The sequence below is a fragment of the Protopterus annectens genome, chromosome 4.part1 (assembly GCF_019279795.1).
Source record: "Protopterus annectens isolate FY-2018-M chromosome 4.part1, PAN1.0, whole genome shotgun sequence".
Taxonomy (NCBI): domain Eukaryota; kingdom Metazoa; phylum Chordata; order Ceratodontiformes; family Protopteridae; genus Protopterus; species Protopterus annectens.
Genome location: NC_056734.1, coordinates 458,875,529 through 458,894,277, shown reverse-complemented (window position 1 = coordinate 458,894,277; position 18,749 = coordinate 458,875,529). Strand labels below are relative to the sequence as shown.

Here is an 18,749-nt window from a genome sequence, read left to right as displayed (position 1 = left end):
TCATTTGCAGCTTTGCATTCACTGCAGAAAACAATACTTTCACCCCTTGACATGTATACATAATTTAACTAAAACTCTGTTGTTATTAATTCTTTACCAGAATAGCAAACACTTGAATAATGCAATAGTTTTTGATTTTTCAGTTTTCTTATACAAGACAGACATACCTGCAGAAGTGTGGTCATATGGTGGACCAGTATTTAGAGAAGGTGTCGGCCCTCTGTTACGCTGCCAATCAAAGCTATCTGTTGTTGACTGTTCCCATTCACAGAAATCTGTGTCAAAGTCACACCCCAAATGGCATATATCGGTATCTAGAGTAAAAATAATAAATGCAACATTACTCCATGAGACCAAATGATGAAATGTACTGCAATGAAAGATCATAATGACATTCAAAATTAACCTTGTCATTACATGTATTATTTTTAGATTTAATTCTAATAATGTGAAAAAGTATAACAACAATACCTGCTGTTGTAGGAGGTACAGTTGTAGATTTGATGTCTTCATGTGTTTAATTATAAAAAATAGAAAAAGAATAGTATTAATGTATGTTTAAAATATAATTATGTAGTACTATTTATATTATTTCTGAAACAGTCATTTTGCATTACTGAGTACTGTAATTGAGTCTAATACTGAATGAATGACACTGCTATGTCTATCTGATATGATGTTACTGACATTGCATCACAGGCTGTGATGTATATATTAATTAGAGCCTAAACAGTACGACTCTGTTTTACTAAATATTGTGATTGTGCATTCACATGATAGCACTAATTAAGCAATAAAGTATGATCTATGATTATGTTAACTTTCCATAAACCTGTTGGCTTAATTGTTATAAAACACAGCCAAAAGTAAATACACCATTGCCTCCAGCCTTGATTAGCTAGCTCAATAACATAATACATGGGGATACCAAATTGTTACTGCTTTTTACATTTTGGTAATACCACTTTGTTATGGCTAACACCCAGCTACTTGTTTTCCTGATCAGTGTTCTTCACTGCACCACAGGATGATGCTTATATGATGATCTTTGGAGTCATGAAACTGCTGTGATTGGCAGCCAAAGCCATTATATCAAGTCTGAAAAGATGACATTTTCTCAGATCTATATGCATGTATGTATATACATATGTGTATCCCTCTCTCTCTCTCCCTCTCTCTCTAATAATATATATGGATCTACTTTGAAACTTCAAAAGCCCAGATAACCAAACTGCATTTTCACGACACGAAAATCATACATTACATACCTGAAAGGCGAATTTTTAACAGGGCAAGTAAACACTTGCCCAAACTTCAATGAAACACACACCAGAGTAAATAAAACCCATCTAGGCAGGGGGGGTCTATGCTCCCCCCCCCCATGTGGGGGCTGCACCCTTCAGGCCTTCACACACTCCCAACTATATATACCAACTCTGGGATCACCTTATAGTGGAGAAAAGGGCATGTTGGGCAAGTGTTGACTTGCCCTGTGAAAAATTTGCCCTTCAAGTATGTAATGTTTTGAAAGCATGCTCTATCGTATTCTTCTTCTGGTAATAAATATCTGCCAAGTGCAACATGCTTTAAACATTCTTAGTTTTGGTACCAACATCCAAAGTGGGAGCCTTGAGCAGCATTACACTAATATCCTCACCCTAGTCTGAGTGATCATCACCTACTAGGCCCTCTGTCATTATACTGCTTTAGAAAATCAGGTTCATTGCATGAACCTAGGTTATTGGCAGCGTTGGTTGATGCACTGTTCAATGGAAATGAAAAAAAAAAAAAAAAAAGCAATAAATTTCCATTATACAATTCTTGCTGTTTATCCTTGCTGGCATTGGAGTGTAACTTTTCTGAAGTTCTTTGTTTTTTGTTAGCTATACCTATATGATCTATTATGTGGTTCTTCTGATGCACTATTCCATGTGTAGGTAGCTTTGTTCTTTTCATTGTTAACATTAAAATATTTTATGTCTTATTTCACATTTTAATTCTGTATTTTAATATGTTTACAAAATGCTGACATTGATGCAGTATAGTCTCTGTTACAAGTGTTTAACTTATTTATCTATTTACATTTGTTTACTGGGGAATTCCAACTGGACACACATCCTTTTTCAGTAGAGGCCCGGGGAGAAATGCTCCTCAGAACAATAAATGAGCAGCAGAGTACATGAAAAACAATTGAATATACATACAATAGCAAATAATACATAGTGCAGCAAACATTAGCTATACATACAGTATGAAGCGTAGTAATGAACAGATATACCAATATCTAGGAATAAAGGCAGGATGTATATACAGATAGTACTAAGCTCAAATGGATACTGTTCCAAACTCATAAACCTAAATCTTATGTACAAATATTGCACTAAACTCAAGCAGATATAAAGCAGAAGCTCCACACAAAGGTGGAACAAGCTAGAAGGGCTAATGGGATGGAAAGGGAAGACAGAGGAGTAAGAGAGGAGACTGAGTGAGTAGTATATGTGGTAGTGACAGGAAGCTAGGTGTAAGTCAGTTGGATATGTATTTGGAGTTGAGATGAAGTGAGGTGGTTAATCATGTTATAACAGGTCTTAGAGACTGAGTGAGGAGGGAAGAGAGGGTAAAGGGTGAGCCAGAGCCTGCAGAGGAAGGAATGCAATGATCAGATGGTGTGAGGCAGGGTGGCTAGGGGAGGGGAGAGGAAGGGGAGGTAAAAGGAGGGTTACTAGTCGGGATTGGTGCATGGGCATAACCAGAGACTTTTTAAGTGAGATTTTAGTGAGGTCTTGAAGTGATTGTAAGAAGGTAGTGTGGTTATGGGGGGGGGTTCCATAATCTGGATATGACGCAGGAGAATAGTGCTTCTCCCGCTGAGTTCTTGGGTTTGGTCACCAGAAGTAGATTTTTGCTGCGGGAGTGTAGTGGTCTAGTAGAGCAGTAGGGCTGGAGAAGGTTTTGAAGGGATGGGACTTTAAGAGGATGGTTTACTAACTTGTGGGCAAGAGAGCGTTGATTCACGTGAAGAAGTTGAGGGAGTTCAAGCCAGTCAAGTTCTCTAAGTGAGATACAGTGCTGGGTGTGATAAGCTGCACCAGTGGCAAACTTAGCAATTTTATTATAGCAAGCCTTGAGCTTGTTTATGTCTGTTTGACTAAAGAAGGTAAGTATAGGAGAGGCATAGACTAAAGTGGAGATTAGCTGGTAATTGTCAGCAGAAATTCTGGCTGTCTTGTAAGGAATTGTTTATTTCTGTACAATGCACCTAGTTGTTTTGTGAACCTTTTTTATGGGAAGAGAAATGTGAGTGTCAAATCTGAGATTGTTATCAGTCTCAGCACCAAGTAGTTTGGTGTGTTCTGTTGGGGAGATGACGGTATTGTTTTTGGCTAGAATTTTAAAGTGGGGATAATTGGGTTAGATTTAGTGGGTTGCAAGATAAGGAGTTTAGTCTTGCTCAAGTTGAGTAATAACTGAGCATTAGATAGCCAGCTTTCTACAGATGAAAAGGCTTCCTGTGTGATCTTGTGAAGTTCAGGATTAGTTGGGGCTGAGCAGATGAGGGTGTAGTCATCTGCATGCTGTATAACAAAAGCATGCTTGGTGGCTGTAAATAGATCATTGGTGAAGAATGAGAATAGCAGAGGGACCAAAGATGGAGCCTTGGGGACACCGAGTGTTACAGGAAGTCGAGGAGATAGGTCATTATGTCAGACAACTAATTGTTGGCAGCCAGTTAGCTGTGAAACCAACCAGTAGCTGATTGGGAAAAGGATAGGTTAGTGAGAACAGAGATTAGTATTGTGTGAGACCATGTCAAAAGCCTTGGATAGATCCAGAAATATAGTAGAGGAGAACAGGCCACTATTTTTATGATGAAGGATAACATTAGTGAAAGAGAAGGCAGTAGTAGTGCTGTGGTATGGCCTGAACCATGCTAGGTGCTGGACAGGAGGTTATTAGCTAAGAAGTTGTCTAAGACTTGAGGATGGATGCATTTCTCAAGTATCTTGGTAAGTGGAGAAAGGATGGCTATGGGGCTGTAAATGGAAAGCTCAGTGGAAGAGCCACCTTTATGGAGGGGAATGATGTGGGATATTTTACACAGTGTGGGGACATAGCTTTCTGATAAGGACTGATTAATTAAGGCAGAGACTGGATAAGCTAGGGCTTCTGCTGCTATTTTAGGTATTCAGAGGGGAGATTGTCAGCTGCAAGTTTTGTAAGCTTAAATCTCAATAGAAGTTTTTTTTTTATATAGGAGGTAGCTACTGATGAAAAGGAAAAGACTGTGGGCTGAGTATTTGGTTTTGATGTAGGGAGGGTGGGTAGAGGGTTGTGTTGTTTAGTCAAGGACAGAATGGTTTCAGTAAAGTGTTTATTGAATGAGTCAGCAATACTGCTGGAGGAAGGGGGAGTGGTAGGTGAGGGGGGTACCTACTTTACCTGGGTGGAAAATGGAATTTATTTTAGACCAGAACTGCTTAGGGTTGTGATGGAATGAGTTTAGGGCAGACTGATAATATTGAGTTTTATCTTCTCTTATTTCCTTTTTGACCTTGTTGTGCAACTCTAAGAATGACTGTCTAGAGGAGGGTTTTTTTATTAAGCGCCAGTGCTCCCAGGCCTTATCTCTGATTTTCATTAGTGCCCTGGTCCTTTTTTTATACCCAAGGGGAGTACTGTGTTTTGACTCTGGCATTTCTTATGGAGGCATGTGTGTTTAGGTTGTTTAATAAGGTGTTATTAAAGAAGTGGACGGCTTCATCCAGATTGAAGTACTTTAGTGGTGTCCAATCACATTTTTGAAGGGATGAGATAAAGTGAGAGGGTTAAAGTTTACCCTATTTCAGATTTGTCTATAAATGATGGGTTTAGCCCAATTTAAGTGGTGTCTCAGAAGGAATGTTGCAGTGTGGTCACTGAGACTTTCTAGTAAACAGCCAGCTAAATATGAGTGAGGGTCTTTATTGACTAATATCCAGTTGAGAGTAGTATGTTTGTTAAAGTTTTTATTTATTCGGGTAGGTGACTGTATTAGTTGGAAGAAACCATGAAGGTTTAGGTGCTGGATGATTATTACTACAAGATAGCCAGTTGATATTAAAATCACCTAAGATTATGGGGTAGGAAATAATTAGCCCAGTTCAGGAGGTTTTCCAGGGGTGTGATGTTTTGGCTAGGTGGGAAGTAGCATTTTATAATGTTGATTATTTTATTAATGTTTAGTTTGAGGTTGGCATATAGGATTTCTTCATTTCCAATGTGTGTGTGTGTGTGTGTGGGGGGGGTAAATGCATTTAGGATCTAGATGCTGAGGTGGTGTTTAAACATTAGAGCCATACCACTCCCTTTCATAGATAGTCTATCTACTCGAAGAAAGTTATAACCTGTTGGGAGTATTTCCTCACTTTTGATGTGAAGTTTGAGCCAGGTTTCAGTCAGATGAGAATATCAGGAAAGTATAAGGCTATGTTGGTGTTTAGGTCATGGGTTTTATTAGTTATACTTCTGATATTTAAACACATGAACAAGAGGTCAGATGGCTTTCTGTCGGATGTCAGTTGTGACAAGGAGCAGTTATTAGGCAGATTTTTAGGTTAGGCAGAATTTTAACTGATTTTGTTCTGGTACTATCATCTAAAACTTTACATCTGGATAGCACATGTGATAACACTCACATGTTGGAAAACTAATCTAGGAAATACCTAAATGTACAAATTATCAAAATGAAATATGTCAAAACTAATATGCTTGATTACAATGAAAGTGCATTCCCTACAGATATTTCATGATCCTGAAAATTAATGTCAAACCAATTAGTGTTTTTTAAAGTATGCTACATATTATTTATTTATTTATTGCTTTTGTTTTACAAATTACGTACATTTCTGTGATAGACACAGATGTGTGCAAATATGTTTACTAGTGCAAGTGAATGCCTTTATTTCACATTGTTTGCAGGGAAGATACACCCTGTCGGGCCTTACATGGTAAGAACTGTGGCCCTAACTCCACCTATTAATGTATTCTCAATATGTAAGTGTACAACCCGAAATATTAATGAAGTACTTAATTTCTGTAGAAAACCACCCATTTTTAATATGTCTGAGATTGTATGTCTTTGAATTTATTTTAGTAGTTGCATGTGGGAGCACAATCCTGAATGTGACATGCATATGACTGTGAAAGTATTCGTGGTAGTTGGGTTTATTAGATTCAGTCATTTCTGAATTCAGTATGTTGTAATTGGCCTATTTTTATTTGATATTTTATTTGATCTTAAGGGGAAGAAGCCTTTGAAGGGCACAGCATTCCCAAATACAGAACAATGCTAAAAATTATGAACATAAAAGCTATCAAAGAATATAAACTGTAAAAGTACTCGCCAGTGGTGGAAGTGGATGGCCACTGCAACTCGCTCCACCAGGGACAAGATACCCTCAGATTTTCCCTGTCTCCATATACTGAATATGACGTCACACTAAAATTGGAATACTAGAATACTTCACACCTAGTACAGTGTCCTTTCAGTGTCAGAAGATCTCCTGAAATCACCTCCGGGGTGTTCCTTCTCTTGCCAGTTTTGTCACATTCCAGTCTTGCCAAGTACCCTTCCTTCTCCCCATCATTTATTTTGTTTAGGTAGATAGACTGGAGTGGGCACTTGGGGTTCCTTTTGAAACACAACCTATTTATAGCTTCATAGTTAAGCACTAGGCTAGCTGCCCTTGCAGACCATTTTAAGCCTAGCCAATTTTTCTTTCTGTGCTTGAAATAACTTATCCCATTTGTTTATAGATCAGCCTTACCCATCCCACAGTTGATAATTATATACTACCTCCAATGAGGATAACTGGGATCATACCATAGATAATTTGAGTGGATCCTTGCATGGAATAACGCATTTAGTAGCTGCATCTGCATACTTGTGCAGGGGGGATCCTGGGGTAAATGTTCTGTTTTCTATCCATAAATCCAAGTTCAGCTTGAACAGAGATGGGATGAATTTTGTTTTATGAGGATGGGGAGTCTACCCCAAAGCAGTAGTATCCTCTAAGCAATGTTCTTATCCCTCCAAACCATTTTTTGATGTTGTAGAAGATGTTTAGATCACTGGAACAAGTATTTCTGATGCCATTTGACTTGCTGATGTGCAGTACATCTATCAGTAATGGGTCAGAGGATGCCTTATATGCTAGACACAGATCACATTTTAGCATTCTGCAGGATACTAAGAACAGTGACAGGGGTTTGAGTCAGTCCACATAGGACATGTTGTTTAGGCCTTGAATCCTTTTAGTGAGGTATCTCAGTGGGTGTTCAGTTGTTGCATGTGACTGGATAGATACATGCCAAAAGGGGCAGTATGCTCAATGACTGGTCTAATGAGGGCTGAGTAAAAGGGTACAGTGACATCCCTAGGTCTAGACACAGTCCCTGTTTATAAGCAGTGAAGTATAGAAGGACTTTCTTACAACAATAGATCCATGCTGGTCAAAAGTTAGGTCACTTGCCACATAAGTTCCCAAATCCTGAACAAATGACTCAATTCTTAGAGGTGTATTATCAATGTGGTAGTTCCCTGAGGTGGATGACTCCCCAAAGGATACAACAATGCATTTATTTTTTTGCATTTAGTTTCAGACCATGATTTGATACACAGGAGAACGTTAGTGGAATACATTGAAGCTAAGAAAAATTTATTCCCAAACAGAATGCATTTATACAAAATGTGAATGAAGAATTTATAGCACATTCAAAAATGGAAAGGCCAAAAAAAAAAATAATAATCAAGGTCACAGAGAATATTTATGGTAATCTTAAGAATAAAGCTGATGATATTGCAGACAAAGGTGGCCTTTAATACTTGAAGATCTCAGAATAAGACTCGTAATAGGGCAGACAAAAGTGGTCTCACAACAGTTGAAGAGCTCATGTGAGTACTGTAGGATTCCTGTTATAAACATAGTGGTGGACTTATAAGTCTGAAGTATAGAGTGTATATCATCTGTAAAAAAGGGTGAGAAGATATGGGCATGAATGATGGAAGAAAGTCCATCTGAAGGTCATTCGCCTAGCAGCTGAATGCCAAGAAGATCACACTGCACATTTTTATATCAGCAATGCAGAGATGAATAACACTTTAGTATATAATTCTTCATTTACTAAAAAAAATGTTATGTTGAAAATATTCTGATTGTCATTAGGTTACTATTGCGTTACAGTGATAATTAATAATTAAGCAGAATTTAATTAATTTACAGTTTTCACTTTGACAAGTGTGTGTGTGTGTGTGTGTGTGTGTGTGTGTGTGTGTGTGTGTGTGTGTGTGTGTGTGTGTGTGTGTGTGTGTGTGTGTGTGTGTGTGTGTGTGTGTGTGTCTATGTGTCTGTGTGCTACAAAAGAGGGGGGATAAGGGGAGAGAGAGATGTATATCTATTTTTAAGGGTGGAAGGCTAGAGTGGATATCTTGTGCATGAAGAACAATATGTTTATTTCCATTTCTCTTTACATAATTAACTGTTTCCCAGTTTGTCCTTTATGAGATGCCCAGTTTTAGTTTTTTTTTTCTTTTTTTCTGACCAGATTTTGTTTTAAACTATGAGTTCATCATAGCTTCAAAATATAGAATACTCTTCTACTGAATACCTCATAGAACAATTAGAAAATCAACATCTAACCTCTGGGGTGTACCTTTTATAACATTCTCTTGACACAATAGCAAAAGGACATTTTGATATCTATATACTATAGAATCAAAGTAATTTGAGTAGAAGGAATGAATTTAACTGACAACTACTGTTGTTGAATATTTACATATTAACAATAAGTGCAAGGAACACAAACAGTATGTCACTACAGTCTTTGCAATATATTCCTACAGAAACAAACCATATGTATTGAAAACTATGGCTTTGTGTTGCTAAGTATTATTGAGAGTTTACTGTTAATAAGAAAAGAAATATGACTTACATGATCATGAAAATTCAACTATCACTCAACATTTTTCCCAGTCTAGTAGTACAAGATCCTACCATTTTTGTTCAGTTTTCTGAAGTAAATCATAAAAGCATACTACTTTAAGGAAACATAACCTTGGGCAAGGTACAAACACTGCAGGACAGAATGTTTGTGATGTGATGCTCTGGGCTTCATGTATGAGCATTTACTGAAACATGGATTACAGACACAGATAAGAACCTCTTATATGATTATTTGAGTGGAATGATGCAGAGCGCTATAGATGCTCTAAGTGTTTTGGCACAGTCAACTCCTGCTTTCCATCATCTGGTGACTTAAGTACCAAAATGCAGTTTGCCATGGTCTGCCCTTATTTATTAAGGCAGTTTTTGTTTTTCAATATAAAGTTTTGTAAACATTTTTATTGAAACCATGACCCAAAGAAATTTAGTGTTTTCCCTGGCTGACATCATGTTAGGCACAAGTCCGTAGACTTTAATGGGCTCATAAATGAGCATGTGCAGCATGAGACCATTAAAGTCTATGGATACATCCCACATTTTACTTGAGTTTATGTCACTGAGGTTACATGTCCTTGCTACTCCTCGGTGCCATCAGAGTGGTGAAGTGATTTGTATAGCTTTTGAATTGGACTGAAAACATTTTCCATTAGAATGAAGATCCTAACTGGTGCTTTACACTCCACATATGTGGTACAAAACTAATAACTATACTATATCAAAATCATTTTAGGAATGCTTCTTCCAGAATTGAAGGGATAGCATAGTGTTACACTGTGGAGCAAAGGGAAAACTGTGAGGTGCACAGCTGCAACACTATCTACACTAAAACAGAAATTATGAGTGTGGCTTCATTTATACTATGTCTGAAACTTCTATTCCCATTACTCTAAGGTAATTTATATATATATATATATATATATATATATATATATATATATATATATATATGGGTTCATGTCTACGGATCGACAACTTACTATATCGACATCCACTTCACCGACATCTAAAATAATCGACACCGCAAATCACGGACATTTAACAGGTAAGAGATTTAAATTTCGCTAATCATGCCTACCAGACATGCATAACACTGCCATACTTACTAAAACATGGTAGGCATGATTAGCGAAATTTAAATCTCTTACCTGTTAAATGTCCGTGATTTGCGGTGTCGATTATTTTAGATGGTGAAGTGGATGTCGATATAGTAAGTTGTCGATCCGTAGACATGAACCCATATATATATATATATATATATATATATATATATATATATATATATATATATATATTCAGTTGTCAAAAACAAAAAAGACTACTTTCAAACCATCCAAAACTGACACAAACAAAACCCCAAGAAATTCTGAGGTGCAATCATTTCCATTCTCCATCCAGGAATCAATAATAATCCATGCCCAAACCCAGAAAAAACACCCATTGAATTAGCCTCCCTTTTTAACACATATTTTATTTACACCATTGCTAAGCTCACTACCACCTCCCCATCCATCAACACAAACCCCCTTCCTCCACCATTAGTTCAGTCCCCTTCAAATCAACTACTGACTTTCTCACTCTCACCTATACCTACCTCCACCATCTATAAACTCCTTCATAAATTAAAACCTTGTACCAACTCCCCAGATAACTTACCTGCAGAATGCTTACAACTAGCATCCTCTTCCATTGCATACCCCATCAGCATTCTCAATAGTTCCATTCAGGAATCTTGCATACCTGATATCTGGAAAAAAGCATTTGTTCTCCCACTTCACAAAGGCGGCAACAACTCTGACATTTCAAACTTCCGGCCTATTGCCATTCTTTCTCCATCTCCAAAATACTAGAGAAATGCATACATACTCAGCTCCTTAGTCATCTGGTAAAACACCAAATCCTTTCCCCCACTCAACATGGCTTTAGGCCAGGACATAGCACTAACACTGCCCTCATTTCCTTCTTTGATACAGTAAACAGAGCCCGAGATGCTGGCTCCTTAGTATCTGCACTCCTCTTGATCTATCAAAAGCATTTGACACAATTTCACACTCCCTTCTGCTTAACAAACTCTCCAACCTAGGAATATCTCCACATACCTTACAATGGTTCACTAACTACCTTAGTAACAGGCAACAATCTACTATATGGCAGCACTCTTCTTCCCCTTTCATCAATAAAAACACAGGTGTACCCCAGGGTTCAATACTGGGTCCCCTTTTATTCACTATATTTGTCAATGACTTTCACACCAATCTCAAGCACAGTACTGTTATCCAATATGCAGATGACTCCACTATTATTTCCTGCTCTAAATCGGTCACTGCACTACAGCAACTTACCCAAGAAACATTTACCACCACCGAAACCTGGATGCCTCGGAACCATCTTGCCCTTAACCCTAATAAAACAAAACTCTTAATATTTACCCCCACAAAATCTAGCCCTGTTGGCAAGTCAGTATTCTCTGTTCACTCCCAAAACAGTGCTATCATTGAAGTTGTCCCAAGTACCAAATTGCTTGGTGTCATCATCGATGATAAACTAACTTTTGACATTCACATCTACAGCAACAGCAAAAAAAACATCAAAAGCTAGGATCCCTTTATAGCCACAACTATATGCTTAGCCTCTCTACTAAAAAGGCACTTGCCTCATCTTTCCTGCTTCTGTCTCTCTTATATGGAGTCCCTATCCTCATCAATCTACAGTCCTCCCAGAAAACAAAATTAGACTCATGCTACAGCAAAGTCACTAAATGTGTTACTAATGCAAAATTCTCCACCCACCACTGTTCTTCTCTGCACCAACTGAATTGGCTCGAATACCCTCACTATCTCACTTATCTACAACTAACTACAGCCCATAAACATATCTACCACCCAGCTAGCTGCCCTTCCCTCTCCTCCATACTGATCATGTAACATCCTAATCGACACCTCATGTCTGAAAACAAAATGGTACTGACTGCCGACAAACCCAACTTTCAGCCGGCCAAATGTTGTATTCTTTTACCATCCCTAAACTATGGAATAATCTCCCTCCTTCACTCAGGAATACCAGTAATCCTACTTCCTTTAAAAAATCCCTCAGACTCCATCTCTCCCCTCACTGGTTATGCACCTGCACCCCAACAAACAACCTCAAATCCTGGCTTCATTCTATTACTGCTTTCTCCTCTCCTCTTCTGTGCTATAATTACTCCTTCTACTACTAGTCTGGCTGGACTTTTCCCTCCTGTAGCCTATCTGAAGATAACTCTCCTCTGCTTAAAAAAAAATATATATATATATATATATATATATATATATATATATATATATATATATATATATATATATATATATCCTGTAGTTACTATTATATTTAGGTATGATTTGAATGTATTCTGTTTTACCTCCATACCTATACCATTATTACTAACAATATCACTGCTGTTCTTTACAGTTTGATTGTACTACTACCTCTCAACATATTTTGTTCTTGCTGTGCTTATATGCCTTTGTATCAATTAATGGGGAGATTTTCTCCCCGAGCTTCCACTGAAAATGGGCTCATTTAGGCCCAGTCGACTTTCCCAGTAAACAAATGCAATAAATATATATATATCTATATCTATATATATATATATATATATATATATATATATATATATATATATAAGTTATAGTATGAGTATTGAATCTGGCCCCTTACAAAAATGCTTAACAAGCAACTAGAGTGAATTTTGGCATTTACTGTTTAAATAAAATTATTTTGTTCTGTTCAGAGTTTTGATAACTGTAGTCATGTTCCTTGAATGTCTGTCATTCAACCATTGCACTGAGGTGTAACATACAATTGTACTGCTATGTTTGCCATTAGAAAATGACCAATAACATATTCACTCTTGTTTTGTTTTCTATTTTTTTCTAGATTTATTTTTCTCTACTCTTTCATATGATGCTTGGAATTTTTTTCATTGATGGTGTTTTTGCAGTGGAGACAATGTTTTCAATATCATGAAAAAAATAAATAAAACTATGGTCTCAAACATTTTTACAAACTGCATCTTACCACACACTGTGTCCTTCCTCCAGTCTCCCAGATCAACACCAGCTTCCTCACATGCTGCAACATATGATTCTAGGGCATTACAGAGCTGTTCTGAGCTTCCATTTGTGGCACACTGGTCATACACACAGCTGTCAAAGTACAGCTGGGGAGGGATGTGCCAGTGGCATTCAGCAAAAGGCCCGTTACTGTCCAAGACAATCTTGCAGTGTTCTGCAGCTGCCTGTTCCAAAGATGGAGGACAAGGTTCTGGTGGTGGGGGAGGATCTGCTGAACAACTGAAAAACAGAAGAACAAGTAAGATTAGAAGCAATTACTAGATTTCTCCAAAATGATTACAGTGTAAATGTGCCTTTCATGGTGTGCTTTTAATATGGTATTCATCTGTCTGGAAGTGAAATTTATTGTACAGGGATTTGCACCTTCTCTTCAGGGACAGAAATCATCAGTATGTTGCACTGCAACTTTACCAGCAGGGTAGTTGTTGATATGCTGGCGTCATTCTTTTAGAAATATTTACATTAAATACCCATGACTCTTGTCAAGAACTTATACAATCTATAGTCTTTCTGTTTTAAGTGTATTTGTGTTGTTATTCACAAAAGTTTATATGGCCATCTTCCTTAGTACGGAATCCAAAGTGGTCCTAATGTCTGTTTTTTGTCCTTCAAACATATGTTTGTCCAACTATTTTTATTTATCCTGTAGCCAAGAATGTTTCTAATGTCTGTTTTTCTACCTGATTACTATTAAAATGAGCTTAAACGTCTATCACAATAAAGTTTCCTGTTCCAATGTTAACCAAAATGCCTCAAAACGTTTGTGTACATGTTTTTCTATACTGATTTTCGAATCACAAATCTCCTGAACTTGACAAAACTAAATAACTTTCTTCATTATTTCATGCTTTGTCATGTATTCTTCATTTCTGTTTAAAAGAGCTTTGCTATTTGCTAGTACTTCCAGCATTATGTCTATAGCATTTTCTTTACTCCTACATCTATATAAGCAGAAATAATTGATAGCAAAAGTGGTAACAGAAAATAATGCATTACCCATGTGCATTCTTAAGTTTTACACTACACACTCAAAGTTGTTAACGTCAGTGTCCTGTTATTCTACAAACCAAGTAGCACTTCCAATGAATACAAATGATACAACCAGAATATAAGCCAGCAAGAAATTTTATTTAAAAAGTTAAGCACTTTCGTTCTGATTTAGAACTTCTTCAGTGCCATTACAAAAAAAACATGTCTTACTTAAACATAAAACCCTAAAATCATGTTACACACTACAACCATTATGATCCCTACACCAATTAATTAAAATTGTTACAATTGATATGATTAATTAAATAGCATTAAAATATTTCAACTTTAAAATAAAATTTAAAAACAGGCATCATTCAAACTAGGCCAATTCATAGCATTCAATCTAAGCTGCTATTTAAGTTCAGAAGCTTTTCAATGTTTATCCATTTTTTATCTTGCAAATCTTTATTCATTTGTTCAAGAACAGTAAAAAGAAATGTATGTGTTTTAAATTCAATGTGTTTGTATACAGCATTTATTTTGTTTTATTTTTAATTTAAAAATCATATTTACGAGCACATATCAGATATTAAAAATAAAAAATTTGGAATGTCACCATCATCCAGTTCCTTTCCAGCAAAAGCTATATTTTAATGACACAAGTTATTGAGCTTTATATTATTTGATTTATATAACAGATCTTGAAAACTGCAAGTCAGTCTTCTTAAATAACCCACTAGCTGAAGTAATGAAGAAGTTGTACACAGCCAAGTGACCCCCTTGTTTAACACAACTTCTAACTGACTTTCCCTTATGGTATAGTAGCCCTAATAAGTGACTTTACATAAAAAAATGATTAAAAAATGTTTACCATATTGATTATTGCTGCAGTAGCCTTAGCTACATGGGTTTGGCTAGGCTTAAAAAGTCCTTGTGGTCACTAGCTTAGTAAACATCAATGAACCTATGAACCTATCTTGTGAAGGATATAGCCACCAGTCAGATTCCAAGGCTTCAGGTCACCTTTCACTCACCCAAACTGTCTGGCAGATCAAGCTGAGCTGACTTAAAAGACAAGTTTGGGTGGCAAGCCCTTCAGAGCTTTATTGCTGCTGAACAGTACGCCCCTTGTAAGGCTTTTGAGGATCAATGGTCAGCTTGTGTTGTTCCTTTGCTAGGCTGATAATTTTCCTTTGGGGAAAAATATTCAATAATTTCTGTTTATTATTAATACTTTCCTGTTTAGGAAATCACTTTAAAGGTGGGAGTTTGTGCTTTAACAGACTGATATGACTGTACTGTACTTTTAAACAAGAGTGCCCTTTTTACTATCGGTTTAAAAGTTGTTTAAAATAACTGAAACCTATTTTTCTTTGGAGAGCTTGTGTTTATTTTATTTTGTGGGACTGGCAAGGTGTTTTAAAGTGTGTTTTACTTTATTTGTTTGTGAAAAAAACTGACTTTTAAAGCCTTCCAGTTTTTACTGGCATTGCTTTCTCTGGAAAAGAGGCAGCACTGTGGCATGAACATGGGAAGATCTATCGGTCGCATGGCTGGTCCTTCTTCCAGCCAAAAAGGACAAAGTTAAGCAGGCATCCTTTGCTATCACAGCAGGCAAGCAATCTGCCTCTGTAGTAGGTAGATAACTCTGCTATGGCCATTAGTTGTACCTCAGGCCACTCATCACTTATATAAGATCCTTTGGTGCAGCACCTGCAGCCACTGTGGCCAGAGGTTAGCCTCATCCTATGCAGGTGTTGGGGTTCCCTCAGTGGGCAAGGGATAGCCACTCTTATTGGTTCTGGGAGAGAGAACAGAGAAGGCTTCCCTGCTTTATCCGAATGTTGTGCCCATCCTTGGGGAAGCTGCTGTTGCCATTAATAACACTGTTGGTCCCATCTTTCTTGTTAAACAGAAACAGAAAACTAAGCATGGATCTACTCCTCAAATGTCCTTAGACAGGAGTAATTTACTAGGTCTGGCTCAGGTTTTATTTCAGGCTACTGATTGTTCTTATGAAGTAGTCTCAGGTAAAAGAAAGGAGGATTCCTCCATTCCTGAAGAGATTCAAGATTCTGAATCTAGACGGGAGGACGAGGGGCTAGATAACAGTGTTTTCTCCTCAGATTTCCAATTCAGACTCAGAGGAGAGCTCGTTTTCTCTTAGTCTCAGAGGTTCTGTTTCTGTTAGACTATTTCTTGAATGTGCCAGTGTTTTCAGTGAAAGAACACAGGTTTCTTAGTCCCTCAGAAAATACTGAGTTGTTATAGAAGGAATTTCCAGAACCTGCACTCATTCCTCTAGTTCTGTCTGCTTTGGAGGATGTGTGTCTTACTGCCTGCAGGTTTCCTAACAGTCAGTCAGCTGCCCATAAAAAAGCTGATGAGACGTATAAAGATCCTCAGTCTTTTAAGTTTTTATAAGCTCTTCTCAAATCTGATCCAACAGCTATAGCTTTACTTAATCCTTCTGCTGCTAAACACTTAGTTAATTCCAATCCTAGTCTTTCTGTTAAGGATGAGAAGATTTTGATAAGTATGTGAAATCAAAAGTATATGCTTCTGCAACTTTGATTTTCAGAATTTTGAATTGTCAAGCTCATATGATATGGTTTGTTCTGACTAATTGTGAAAATATGAGAAATGTTTTACCTGTAGTTTATTTTTGTGAGGAAAAATACACTTTACACAATTTTATATTTTTCTGTTGTTCTAGTCACCACACACTGCTTCTCTTTTTTGATACTTCTTCAAGGCTATGGCCACCGGTACTGTTTTTTTATTACTTTTATTGAATTATCACTTGTAACAAAGGCAAATTTACATTAATATAAAAGTAATAAAACTGTATTAACAAATATCAACAAACATTATATTTCACACACAATGCTATATATCATATAACCTAAGCAACATTACATAAATCACTCAATTCCTGCCCTTTTGTTAAACAAGAAATATCTTTAATAAACCATCACTTACGATATAAGCAATCACACATTTATATAAAAGAAAACAATCCACACTGACACAATCCTAGTTGCAAGCATTTTACATCACAAACCTTATTGGCACACTCCCAGTTGCAAACATTATACATCACTTATAATCTACCCACTCATGTTCAGACAAACATTACATAGTTCATTTACAGTAAGTCCTGCCTTCTTTTAAACCTAATTACTCCCCTGTATGTATTGTTTCTATAATTCCCATTTTTTTCTATGATGTTTGCTCCTACTTTTTTCTAAGGATCTCAGTTCCAATTGTTTTATCACTGTTACTATATTCACTACTTCTAATATAGTTGGTTTAGATTTTGATTTCCATTGTTGGAGGATTGCATGGCTGCATCCTGAGAACCTCACAGATGATAAAAATGAGATTTTAAATTCTCCTTTGGATAGAGATTTAGTTTTCGGCCCTTCTGCTACAGAGGTATTTAAAACATGTGGTGAAAGGGGTAAGCTGATACAGGGAATCCCTAAGATTTGTTAGCCCACCTTTTCCGAGTTTTCCAAGAGATTCTCTAATGCCTCAATTATGGTAAAAAACAAAATACTGTATTGTCAAAATTCAGATAAAAAGAGATTTGAGAAGAAATAGGAAAGGGGTTCCAAGAAGAATTCTAGAAAATCTCAAAACCAAGGAAAGTCCAATAAGTCAGAATGACTATATGAGCAACTTTGCTCCTTTACTCCCACTGTGGCAGCCCCTTTTCCCAGAAAGTTTGAATCTTCACTTTTACTTTTGACACCAGATAGTTTCAGACAAATGGGTTCTGAAGATCATTCATCACAGTTACAGATGGTGGCGGAAGGAAATTCCTCCTTTGCAGGGAGTATTTCCTTTTCCTCCTGACTAGTCTCCTTTGTTTCCACATGTCCTTCATCACACGCTGTCCAACAGAGTGATATAGAACCAGTTCTCCCTTCCCAGGTGGAAAAGGTGTTTTACTCAAAGTGGTTTTAGTGCCAGAGAAAGAAAGAAAATGTTTAGAGATCAGTTCTGGATCTTTCTTTCCTAAACCTGTTTGTGATAGTGCCCAAGTTCAAAATTATGTCACTTCACAACCTGCTACAACTTCTTCCTTGTAACATTATATTTAAAAGATGCTTATCATTGCAATCTTGTTAATTCAGAATCCAGGTGTTTCTTAAGGTTTTGCGTGTCTGTATAGCATTTCTCTGCCTTACCCTTTGGATTATCCATTGCACCAAGAGTGTTCATAAAGTGTCTAGCTCCAGTTATAGTTCACTGCAGCTTACAGGGTATCCACATTTTACATATGGGTGCCAATAACATAACCAGCACCCATTCAGGGCTAGTTGTTCTCTGGTTTTATAATGTTTATGTGAGTTACTTTTATATGGCCTTTCTTACTCATCTAACAAGGTTCATTTATTGGCCATTTCAACATGACTGTCCATGGATCCTCCTCTTCCAATGCATTCTCCTGTAAAACATTTATTACAATGGGTTTTCATAAAGGTCTCTAAGAAAATTGTTGGCCCCTCCATGGGATCTTAATTTTGCGTTAGAGAAGTTAAAACTTGCTCCATTTAAATCAACTAATCTGGCTGACTTGAGGATCTCAACATGGAAAACAATTTTACTGATTGCTCTGACCTCTGCAAGAAGGCTATCTGAGATGCAAGCTGTTATTGTAGAGCAACCTTGTGTCATT

General features: G+C 37.0%; 1 protein-coding gene across 1 annotated transcript in view; it reads right to left on the bottom strand.

Moving 5' to 3' along the window:
- Positions 1–18,749, bottom strand: part of LOC122801223 (IgGFc-binding protein-like) — a 691,109-nt gene that overhangs the window by 353,703 nt on the left and 318,657 nt on the right. Inside the window, exons 32-33 of the mRNA XM_044070776.1 lie at positions 13,035–13,309; positions 168–314 (exon numbers count right to left, since the gene is read on the bottom strand). Of these exons, the coding sequence (XP_043926711.1) occupies positions 168–314; positions 13,035–13,309 (422 nt within the window). The remainder of the gene's footprint in view (positions 1–167; positions 315–13,034; positions 13,310–18,749) is intronic.